The 12,792-nt window shown below is 34.7% G+C and overlaps 1 protein-coding gene across 2 annotated transcripts in view; it reads left to right on the top strand.

Annotated features, from left to right (window-relative positions):
- LOC135206951 (X-linked interleukin-1 receptor accessory protein-like 2) overlaps positions 1-10,842 on the top strand; it is a 43,088-nt gene extending 32,246 nt beyond the window's left edge. The window contains exons 2-9 of one of the 2 annotated variants that reach the window (XM_064238484.1): positions 2,145-2,200; positions 2,908-3,032; positions 3,360-3,470; positions 4,252-4,412; positions 5,341-5,569; positions 6,841-6,965; positions 7,480-7,635; positions 10,573-10,842. In XM_064238484.1, the coding sequence (XP_064094554.1) occupies positions 2,953-3,032; positions 3,360-3,470; positions 4,252-4,412; positions 5,341-5,569; positions 6,841-6,965; positions 7,480-7,635; positions 10,573-10,697 (987 nt within the window). In that variant the 5' untranslated portion in view covers positions 2,145-2,200; positions 2,908-2,952 and the 3' untranslated portion in view covers positions 10,698-10,842. The remainder of the gene's footprint in view (positions 1-2,144; positions 2,201-2,907; positions 3,033-3,359; positions 3,471-4,251; positions 4,413-5,340; positions 5,570-6,840; positions 6,966-7,479; positions 7,636-10,572) is intronic. The other variant, XM_064238485.1, reaches the window with a different exon arrangement.
- The last annotated feature ends 1,950 nt before the right edge of the window (positions 10,843-12,792 follow it).

The following is a 12,792-nucleotide window of genomic DNA, read 5'->3' as shown; positions in this document are numbered from 1 at the left end:
ACATACATGCATACAGACACACACAACACACACACACATATATATGTATATAAATTCTCAGAAAGTTGGTATATTGCAGAAATGTTTAGGGAGGTTTAGGGAAGAAGATATTATATCTAAGATATTAACTCTGTCCTTTCTTGTTAAGAGTGCTATTCTCCAGGGTGGTCGTCTAGTGCTGACTCTCATCTTGAATTCTTAAGAGAGTTTTGTCCTCGGCAAAGTTTATTTTGTCAACTCTTAACGTTCACGTGTGGCATAGATGTAAACAAAGGGTTTTTAAGATTTTCAAATTCTTTTGACCTGGTTTTTGGCCATTAAAATGTACCACGACGACAAGCAGTCTTTGCACTCCTCTATATAGAAATCTAATCTAGTTGGTTTGGCTAGCAACACTAGGCAGGCTACTGCTACAAAGTGTCGTTTTTTAGAATCAGGTTTCATACCACTCAGTTTGCTGGGAGTTTCATTTTGACTACAACTAAAATATGCAATAGTTTGATTAGTGTAGTTGTGGACTCTGGTGATCGTCAAATATTTAATAGAAGAGCAAATTTACTCCAACTTTCTGCTGACGTCTCATGAATCTCAGGAGCTATCGACTGTATTTGTATTCCCTTATTTATTTATTCATTTATATATTTATCGCCTTTTCCAATAACTTGTCTCTTTCTGCAGGCTGATTTCCTTTTGAAACCCTCTTGGGATTATATCCTACTGACTGTCAATAAAGGTTGCCACCTGAAGATTTAAAGAAAATGAAGAAAAGAATGCATGGAACTTAGAGGTGAATGGTGCATTACACACACACACACACACACACACACACACACACACACACACACACACACACATATATATATATATAAGTATTTATATATATATATATATATATATATATATATATACATTTATATATATAAGGGGTCTTGACATACTTAAGTTTAAATAGGTATATGCAGTGGCTATTGTTGTGAAATATTTTTAAATATTTTTAAAGTGGGGGTTCATCTATAAATCAGCAGTGTAAAGATGAGTTTGGCAGAGATCGCTGTCTTTTCTTTACACACACACACACACCATACATATATATATATATATTATATATATATATATATATATATATCTATATACATATATATATATAATATATATATTTGTATTTGTAAATAAATTCTATTAAAGTATAAAAGGCCCATTAAAACACTCTGGTTTAAAGCTAAGGACTGTATTTCGGTGGACTAACCTCCACCCTTATCACTACTTCATAAGGGTGGAAGTTAGTTCACCGAAATATAGTCCTTAGCTTTAAACCAGAGTGTTTTAAATGGGTCTTTTATACTTGATATATATACTACATAAATACTATATATATATATAATATATATATATATACACATATAGGTACCGGTAGCATATATATATATATATATATATATATATATATATATATATATATATATTATATATATATATATATTATATATATAAACATCACAAACGCCAAAATTTTATTCATGTAGTATATAATGTGTATGTATGTCTATTATATATGATGGATATATATATATTGTATATGTATTTATCTGATTTATTCATTTATATTTATATATATATATTATATATATAATATATATATATATATATATGTATAAATATTTTACGTATATGTATAAATATGCATATATATGTTTATGTAATTTTTATCTATCATTTTATATATATACTATATATACACTATGCCTATGTATATACATATAACATATATATATATATACATTTTATACATATACGTAATATTTATACACACACACACACACGCACACACACACACACACACAACACAAAGTCACACACACACATAAAACACACATATATATATTATATATATATAATTATATATATATATATAAATGATAAATCAGATAATACATCTACAATAATTCATGTCTAATCATATATATAGATATACATACTCACATTATAACATACATTGAAGTAAAATTTGCGTTTGTGAGTTACGTGATGTCCGAATAATCTAGGATGCGCTGGGAATTTCCTGAGGTCGATTTTCTGTGGAAGTCCCTCCGTTTTTTTTTTTCCACTTGCGTAAAAACCACGAGTAACGGACTGTTTTCCTACAGGTCTTCGAGTATTACTTCGGCAGTGGCAGTGAACGGTAGTGGATAGCTGAAGGAAGGTCTGTGGTAGCTTGCTTTTGTTATTCTCATTACTATGCGTAAAAAGTGGTTTAATTTTTAATCTACTTTGAATGAAATTAAAACTATTACTACAATTGGCAACGACCAAGTCTCTGAAATTCATCTCGGATATAAACTAAGTTTGGTAAATGCTCCAAGCTGAGTTGTTATAAACAAGGTTTCAAATTCCAGTTTATCTGAAGCATTAAAATAAAAAATCTTATTTAAGGGCATGTCGCCCGTTGTACGAGTATTGTCAACTGACATCCGGTAATAATTCTTTTGAGGTTCTGTAAGACAGAATCCTCTTTATATTTCTTTCGTGATGTTATAAACCAGGTTTCCATGATACTTCATAATCAGGTCTTGTCAACAAGGAAAGCATCTCAAGTTTTACAAAACGGGTTACAATCAGGATACATCAGGCATACATTAAAGTTGTTACTGAATTATAAATGAACGAGATACCACCGACAGTTTTACTTTACAAGATTTTTCTTTCAAACCTTTGAGAAAAGCATAACAGTGCTACGAGTTATATTTTCCTTTAAAAAAGATTTCTGCTGTGTAATGAACAACGAGATAAGGTGCGTAACGGCCAACAACATTTGCCATTAATTGCACAAAAGGAATCATTTAAAATTTACTTTCTCTTTGTCATCCAAAATCCCCTGAACCAAAAAGTAACTTTTTTCCTTATTTCTAGGCTGCCTTCGTGATCTTTTCATGGAGTGGCTGAAGGGTAAGCACCATGGGTCACAAAAAGAGAGGCATCGCAGTGCTAATATGTCACCTCACACTTCTGAATGCTCTGCAAATGCCTTCTGCAAGGTAAGGGGAGTGATGTCGTCGACGTGCATTATCAGCTTGATTTTCATCCTTATCATTATCATTATGATCTTCACTAATGTCTTAGCTCTCACAGTACTGACGTTTATTTAATAATAGTAAACGATCGGATTCAGATTCAGTTCAAGTACTTTGTGTACAGAGTTACACAATCCCTAAGAGTAACTTTCTACGTGAGCTCATCAATTTAAAACGTAAAACAAACTCTGCTGCAAAAGTTTATCATCACACCACCGACTAAAAAACACCTAATAAGAATAATGACTTCGCTATTTTACTTCTAAGCATTTTTTTTTATCTTATCAACAGCGTAGTGGAAGAACGGCCTATGATACAGGAAGGGTTCACGTCCTCTCGTTATGGTGAACTGAAATGTCTCCCGGAATTCAAGGTCTCTGACGAGAAACCTGACATCAAGTGGTAAGTATATATCTTTGTTTGTGTAAGCAGTGGAGTCCCTGCAACTAATGTGCTTTGCTTCCATAGATTTCTGCGTAGGCCTTGATGCCCAAAGTCTTTGTCTCCAAGTTCGCGATAAGTCAACGGGGCTGCAGCAGACTTTCCGCAGAGTTGGCCCTAAATGCAATGTGTCCGCCCACGTCCTTTTGTCCTGGCCCGCGGCCCGTGAGCTGATGCTTGGGGCTGGAGGACAAGGGACATTTGCCTTGGCTGCTCATTAGCGACCTCTAAATTCTGCTGAGATAACTCACTTGCATGCACATATCTTGATCAGTAATGTTCGATGGAGCCAATTTTTCATTAACTTAAGAATTTACCTGATAAGTATTTCTAAGGGCTCTGTAATTATGAGTTGTATTCTTCCGACATGGATTCTGCATTTAGCTAGAGCTTCATGCGTTGTTCATCTTAGCTTGGTAGAAGATGTATGAAGAAGTTACTTGCGATATGATTCAAACATTTCCAAATTTTCTTATCTAAATAACCAAAACATTTATTCGATAAGCGGATACGTTTCGTTGTCTTATTCTGTTTATCTTTCTCTAGTAAATAAAGAAATAGCAAGCTTAGTTTTCCCAGAGAAAAATTATGAATTTATTTCACATTCCCCTTCAGCAATGTTTCCTGGAACTTATCCTCTCTACTAGAGCTTTTACAGAGAAGAAGAAATAATTTCTATAAAAGAATTTCAGCGATGACTCAGTTATCATATATTTCCTTTTTTTTTTCTTTCTCTATCTAGGATCAAGCCCGAGAAAAGCACATTGAGAACAAAATCGATGAAGAACAAGAACATTATCTTTACGAGCACCGTCAGTAGGAAAGACGTGGGGAATTACACGTGCATTGCGACCTATTCCAACGGAACTCGCATTTCTCAGACGTTCAGCGTTTGCGTCACATGTGAGTACTACTGAGATACCAGGCCTTAGAAGTTTGACGGTCTTACTGGATTGCACATCAACGATAAGGGGGTTACTGCCTACAGTGGGCCTTGCGCGGAACACAATAGGCCTTCCTATAGGTGCTTTGGATAATACCTCACGGCACCAGCTGCTTCCCTTTCCGGTTTTTACTTTTCATCTGGTGCCTGTTTTTTTCAGAGAAACAACAGACATATACATACATATATATGTGTATATACCATACGTACATACATACCTACAATACATACATATATATATATATATATATATATATATATATATATATATATATATATATAATGCCATATATATACATATATATAAATGCCATATATATATAAAAAGCCTATAAAATATATATTATATATATATATCTATATATATTATATATATATATAAATTTGTAAATTTTTATATATATACACCTATACCTATATATAGATATCTTTAAAATATTAGACCACAAGCATCGTTTAACATCGATTTCACTATGCTCTGGGAGTAACTTACATCCAAAGGGAATCAGAATTGATAAATACTTCTCTACTAGCCAGGATTCGAACCAAGGTTTCGCTTAGAAGCAAAGTCAAATAGAGACTTTGCCGGCGCTGAAACTATAATACCATCTTGGTGTTAGTTATTCCCAAGGTACGGTGAATTCGATATTGAACAAGTTTGTGGCATAATATTTGTGAATATAAGAAAGTCATGCAGTAAAACTAACAAACACATATATATGTACGCATGTATGTAAAATACCATGAGAAAAAATGAAACAGGATATGGTCTTTGCCGATTTCATTTAGAAGACATTTCCCAAAGTACCTAATTCTATGCATGTAAGATACTTATGCAGTCGTTAGAGCAAATGTAAAACTAAATGCCAATATCCTTATACCTTTCAGTGAGCACCCCCACAACAAAGAAGCCAGAGAGAGGCACAATCTCTGACGAAACCTATGTCCCAGAGGGTCACAGCATCACCCTCGAATGCCAGGCTTTCATTGGGACTCCACGTTGCGTGTACCCTTTCAAGTACACGCTCACGTGGTCAAAGATGTTGCTGGAACATGGGAGACTGGAAGAACTTACTTCGTCAGATGACATGGACATCACTGAGCCACAGATAATAGAGTAAGCAGGTCGTGAGGGCAAGTCTTTCACTCTATGTGCGAGATACCAGGGATCTCTTGGTTTCTAAATCATCATTAATAATGTCTGTCAATGGTTGTTTTTCAGCCCATATTCTGAGTTCGTCAGAGTACTATAGGTAGGGCAAAATTTCTCATGCTTTTCCTTGACTGGTCTGTTCCTGAAAAACTTAGATACAGTTGAAAAGCCAAATGATCTGCACTGAACAGTGTTTTCCATTGTACGTACGCGTGGTGATGTTAGAATTAATTGGTTATCTAGTACTTCATGAAGCTCCCTGTATTTATCGATATTGAAGACCAATAGCTGTTCAGTTAGTTTAGAAGGTTAGTTCAGATAGCTGACTTTGTGCCAACATATGCCTTAGCCCTAAGGCGGCTGAGAAGTTTGATGTGCAGAAGGGGAATGTGAGGTCTGATTTAGACCTCTGGGCTCTTTCTGCCAACATAAATTGTGATCGATCTTTACCTCACTTATGGATTTAAATCCTCGTTATTCTCTGGGGCTCTTAATGCTCTTATTTTATATTCATGTTATGGATGGAGATCATTAGAAGTTCACTCAAGCATGTGTTCTGCATAAAACATAAAAATGAATTTTAGTTACAACATTTAATTTATTTTGATTTAATGTATCTGTTCTGTATCTGTACGTTGTTAAATAAGTTTTGAGTCATATTTATCGCCAGCTTGTCAATGCATCTTTTCAATTAAAAAGAAACAATTTTAGGATTTGTTACGACTCTCATATGAGAATGCGCGTGCTATTGGGACAAACTAATTTTAGCCGGAGAACCATTTTTCAGGTCTGATTCTGCAATCAAACAAGTAAAACTTTGGTTTAACGCAGGATAGATCTAGGCCTAGATGTTACGTCTTCCATTCAAGATAGGCCTATGTCAACTGACGTTTGTCTTAGGGTTTTCCCGTATTTACTGTTCTTCATGTAATGAATCCTGACTTTTCATTTATTCAAAAATATCTTGTCTAGTAATTTTCCCATACCTCCCAATCACAGTATCGGTGAATACAAGAGCAAAGCCGAAGAAAAATGGTTAAAATGCCTGTTAATGATGATGAAAAGAATTACGCACACACTCACCTACGAATAAATGTATTTTCACAACTTTCAGGAACAAAATAATACATACTTGAGGGATGATTCACTAAAAGAAAACTACTCTCGTTCTTATAACTGTAGTGACTTTATTCCATTACTTGTCCATTTTCAGTTAATTACTAAATTGTTTTCAGAAATGGGTTTCTGAATGGTAAGCTCAACATCAAGAAAGTCCGCTCGTCTCATTATGGAACCTACTTTTGCAACATTACCAATGAAAATGGATATCTCGTTCAAGAGGTCAATATTACTGACAAAGGTAAGAGAGAGAGAGAGAGAGAGAGAGAGAGAGAGAGAGAGAGAGAGAGAGAGAGAGACTAGTATATTATTTCACATTTAAAGAAATATAAGTCGATTCTCACCCCGATCTCGTGATTATTATTGATTTAGGAAGTGTTGTACGTCTATTAAATTCTTTCTTAATTTCCTTGAGAAACTTTTTCATAAATCTCCTGCACCAGTTCCTTAAATTATTTAGATGTCTGTGTGCTTGTCTGTCTGTCGAATATCAGAGATCGAGACGATAAACTTTTGTCATGTTATAAGTGATCCGAAGGCTCAAAAAATTTTGTTTTTTAAACGCACTTCGTTCTTTTCTACAGGCAAGCTTTCTATTAGATTCCTCTTTGTCATACAATTATTGTTTAATAGTAACATCCTCACAACACTAATTCGATATATCTACCTATTTTTTCTTACGTTTGCATACCTTCTTTGACTTACCTTTGTCTCCCAAGCGCCCAAAATATGTGTCTGTTTCTTTCCTTTTCAAGTGCCCCTGAAACTCCTGCAGGAGCGCGAGCTGTGGCTCGTGTGTGCGGTCATCATATGCATCACGCTGATTCCCTTCTTCATTTACGGCCTCCAGCATAGCATGGCCAGCATCACCCTCTTCTTCAAGTCGCTGGGAGCCAACCCTTCGATGGCAGGTAATTTGGAAGTGAACCTTTTCCACCTTTTTCTTTCGTCGCTTGTATCTTTTATTCGGTGGTCCAATGAGCCAACTTCCTTTTTGTTATTGTCGTCATTGTAGGTAATACAAGTTCCTGTAAACTACAAAGGAGAAATGAACAGAATACAATTATGGTAAGTGAAGGCTCAAATATAGTACATTCCCTTCAGATTTCTTCCCCTTGCTACCTCTGATTACAGTAAGAAGGCCTAATTTTACACTTTCATTCATTCAGCATCACAACAAACATTAAGAAAATATTAGTGAGAGAAAATAACAGTTTATATTTATAATATATCTATATATATATATATATATATATATATATATATATATAAATATTATATAAGCTGGAACTCTTGGTATCAAAAGTTTGTGATCCACATCATAAAAATTGAAGAATGTTAATTGAAAAAATACTGAAAGATCTCAGAAAGAAATCTTATGCATCTTTTAAGCATTTCTTATGTTTAATGTATTTGCTCTAATCCTTTTATGAGACAGAGTTTAAAATTTCTAATCATAACTTCAGACTACGATGTTTTAAAAAAAGAAAAGGTTTTAAAGTAAATGAAATGAGAGATAACAAGTGGATTGATAAATGTATCAGTCAATTAAAAAGAGAATGTAGTACTCCGGCATGTAGCAATAGAAAAAAATAACCCCTTTAACTTCCGACTGCAAGCTACTTCTGTAGTTTACACAAAACTGGCTTTCAGGAAGGACTATTCATAGCCAGTTCTGAGCAAAGCCTCATTCTTAACTTTTTATTCGAAGTTAAAACAGGGCAGGATGTGTTCTTTGGTCAAAGGTTTGAGATTTCTATCAGTGATGTCAAGGGAGGTTTGCATCCACATACCAATATTGTAGGGAAGACGAAAAGAAAGATGAACTGATGATAACGATAAAGTTTTAACTTCTTTAATCTTTTACTTAGATATTTTTGTCCATCTATATAAGGCTTGAGGAGACGCAAAGCAAGGTAATATGAAAACATTCTTAAGTACCATTATATTACCTATTTATTTTTTTAATTTTGATGTTACTATACTTTTCTTCAATATTTTTCCATTATGTTCACTGGAGAGGCGTTGCAGCATAAGACCACATTTTACTTCTGGCAAATAAACTTCAGCCACACTACATTCTATGGGAAGAAAATACATAAGGGGAAAATAACTGTACTGAATGCAAACTAAGATTTACGGGTTCTTATGACAGAGAAGAGGAAATGTCTCCTTTTGATAGACACATCCTTTAAAATATAGTTGCATGATTTACTGACACTGATCTACTTTATTTTCATTACGCAATTTTCGAAATCCTTTAACTGGCTGTAGTTTTAGCGCTCTAACATAAGTTTCAAAACCTTTAGTACCCTTTGTCCATGGGAAATATATATATATATATATATATATATATATATATATATATATATATATATATATATATATATATATATATATATATATGGGGATACAATCCACAATGAAGTAAAAACCTCTTGTAGTTTAAAATATATATCTCTTGTACAGGATTAAAGCTTTCGACCATCCACTGTGGTCTTGTTCACAGTGGATGGTCGAAAGCTTTAATCCTGTACAAGAGATATATATTTTAAACTACAAGAGGATTTTACTTCATTGTGGATTGTATCCCCATTTACTTAGAGGTACGACATAGTACCTGGCTTCTGCATATATATATATATGATAATATATATATATATATATATATATATATATATATATATATATAAATATATATATAAATGTATATATGATTTTCAAAATTTGCCCAGATATCATAAAAGATGCTTATTCCTTTCGAATAAAAGTAAACCCTGCATGTTCAGGAAATAATTCTTAATTCCACGTAAGCTTTCTTAATAATATCTTAATAAGCCGCTGCGTTTGGCAACAACGGAGATGATCATTATCGCGCCTGGGATGATTCCTCGTTATCAAAAAGAAATTTATTTTAACCTGATAAGTGAATCGGTCTTGACATGTTTTTTTCTTTTCTGTTTAAAACTTTATTTTAGATAAATACTTCATATCTCAGGAGACTCAATTTACAGTTATTTACCCTTGTTTTAAACAACCGTTTGTATAAATTCAAGATTAAATTATTTTTAATGCTGAACACTTTCATACGGCAAAATTAGCCAGAGTTACTGTGGCTTGAACAAAGGCCTAATGTCATAAATTCATGGTTTCTTTGAACACTTTTGCGTAAAGAAATATTATGACTATCTGTAAAGCTTTCATCTTTTAGTTTAAGAACGAGGCTTACAATGGACCTGCTTGAAGAATTGGAGTTACTTACCAAACGATAAAATTTGTGTGTGTGTGTGTGTGTATGTTTATATACTTATATATAACTGACATCAAACGGGCCGCAATGTATACTCTCGAGCATCATCGTGAACCACTGTCGCTTGCTTCGGAGATCCTTGACGTCCGCAATAACTAGAAATAAGACAATCGTTGCTCGAAGATTGTAACACAAGTGTTACCGCTCGGAGGGTAGAATGGACCTGAAGGAAATCGAGCTGAAGTGAACGCCTAACGCTGTCGGAGGTTTTCCGATATGAGGATATCGCATACTCGCGGCCGAAATCAAGATACGCTTATCCTTATATAACCCCCGCCCTGCCCCGACACCTTCCAGTTTTTAAAGAACTCTAATCGACCATTAATCGTATGACGGAATATGTATATTTTTTTTTTCCATAAGCGAAGTTTCCAGGCCGTAAGTTTCAACCATTTGTAACACTATCAGCCTATTGTGATGGTGGCTGCGACCACAAGAGTCAATCTCGCACCGATTCAGCAAAGGTTCCCTCACACTCCTCACATCAAATCTCCATTTCTTCTAAGATTTCGAAACGCTCGCATTCTCTATTTTTCAGCGACTGTCCGTAAAGTTCTACCCGAGATGGGCAAATTTCCTCTCCTAGTCAGCCAGAAGAAGAAGGTGGACGACGACAAGGCGGATCTCCTGGAGCGCGCTGTGTTGGTGGCTGGGTCTTCCTGACTCCAGGCACTCCTCGAAGCGCTGGGTTCATACACTCACAATGCTACCCATTAGTTTCATGTGTGATTTACATTCTTGCTTCGTCTAGCTTTCACGAGATTGATTCTCATTATACAGTTACTGTCTTTGTTGTTATTCACTGAAATGTTCGTGTCACTTGATGTTATTTATTGATTTTGTCCTTGGATGTTGTAATGTTATTGAAAGGAATGCCATTATGCTAAGTGTATGTATTCCAGGTTTTGTTTGATCATGTGAATATGTCATGCAGTGTTTTAGACATTCTATATGTAAAATGGGGCAGATTCTTAGGGAATGTTATCAATTTACAGTTTCTTATATAACTCAAAATAACGCGAAATAGTAAGAGAAAGGACACCTCCAACAGATGAGTTAATTGATGAATAAATGAATAAATATATGTTTATGTTGCTCTGCTCGTTTGTTAGTATGGATGGCTATTCAGTAAACACTAGTTTCCTTAAAGCTCTTGACTTTTACTACTCTGAGAGTCCATCGTGCACAAAGATCTGGAAGCAATTACATTTCTGTCAGTATCAAAAAAGTATTGCTAACCTAAACTAACATAAAAATCTCTCTCTCTCTCTCTCTCCTCTCTCTCTCTCTCTCTCTCTGCATAAAAGCAGGTTCTCAACATATGGGGAACTCTGATTCATAGGAATTATAGAATATCGTCAAGTGTCCTCCACAGCAAGATCTAATACGACTCTTAAGTGCATTCGATAATGGAAGATCTGAGAAATGAAAATAGTCAGATCAAATTTCAAGAACAAAGAGATAAGCTTAAGGATAACGATCGATCAACACACACGCACACACACAGATCTATATATATATATATATATATATATATATATATATATATATATATATATATATTCATGTATATTACAATACATATCTGCTTAAGGACGCTGGAAGAATTATAAAGATGTGAAAGGATGAAGGCGGAAGTTTACTTAAGTAGTATAACAAATACGTATAAAGAATCGTTGTGACAAGAGTAAGTCTGGCTGTGCTTTAACAGGTAAACCAGTAAATCAACGAACTTAAGTCAAAACACCAATAACAAAGATAGTACACAAGTCTCTCTTAACGCCATGGATAACGGGATAGAGAACGCAGTCCTATATTTCTTTTTACTGATTTTATGATAATATTTATGCAGAAAGATTCCGAGAGGCTTCTCAATCTCTTTATCAGTTAAAAGTAAGAGATGTACAATCCATTGAAGTTTCCTTTGATATATTTTTGACAGATATTATTAGCCATAATAATGATTGTAACAGAACGAGAACAAAAATAAATAAAAGACAATAGTGATGTGATGTTTGGTCATGTCATGAGGAGAGAAGATGAACACGTATGTAAGAGGGTTATGAACATGGAGGTGGAGGGCAGAAGAAAGAGGGGAAGGCCAATTTCAGGTGGAAAGATAAATTATTGAATGAAATGAAGGAAAAGGGTCTAAGAGAACAAGATGTACAGGACACAGGAAGATGGAGAAGGCTGACTAGAAACAGCGACCCCATATAGAAATGGGAAAAGCTGAAGGCAAAGAAGAGGAAGTGGTGTGATGTTCTTAAATAAAGAAAAGCTATGAAAGCAGAGGACCTTGCAAAATCAAGGACCGTCAGTTCAACGATTCACTATTGTTTTAAAGAGGAACCCCCAGCCCAAAGAGGGCAAGCCTACTTGAAACCGTCGGCTTGGTGGATAAGAATTGGCTCGAAAATTATCCCAAGGTTCAAAACGATGGAACCAATGGTGCTAAAAAGCTCACAGTCCAACTAGAAGCGTTCCACAGGTTCAAATGAAACAAATGTCAGAAACGCAGGCAAAGATGTGAATCTTACAGAGGGTTCATTAGCCTACCCGGGTTCAAAACAAAACATTCATACGTTGAACAAAAGGCTCACGAACACTTACAGGTTCGAATTAAACAGCTGAATCAAAAGTATCCTCAAGTTTAAAGTACCTTAAGTTCAAAAGAGCCCACAGATGAGGTAAATTATTCAAAAGTACGTTCGGTTGCAAATTAGACAGAACGATCATTTAAACAGCCAAGAAGGAA

This window comes from Macrobrachium nipponense, chromosome 31 (genome assembly GCF_015104395.2).
Source record: "Macrobrachium nipponense isolate FS-2020 chromosome 31, ASM1510439v2, whole genome shotgun sequence".
NCBI lineage: Eukaryota > Metazoa > Arthropoda > Malacostraca > Decapoda > Palaemonidae > Macrobrachium > Macrobrachium nipponense.
The sequence above is the reverse complement of the archived record's forward strand: the minus strand, read 5'-3'. Positions and strand labels throughout refer to the sequence as shown.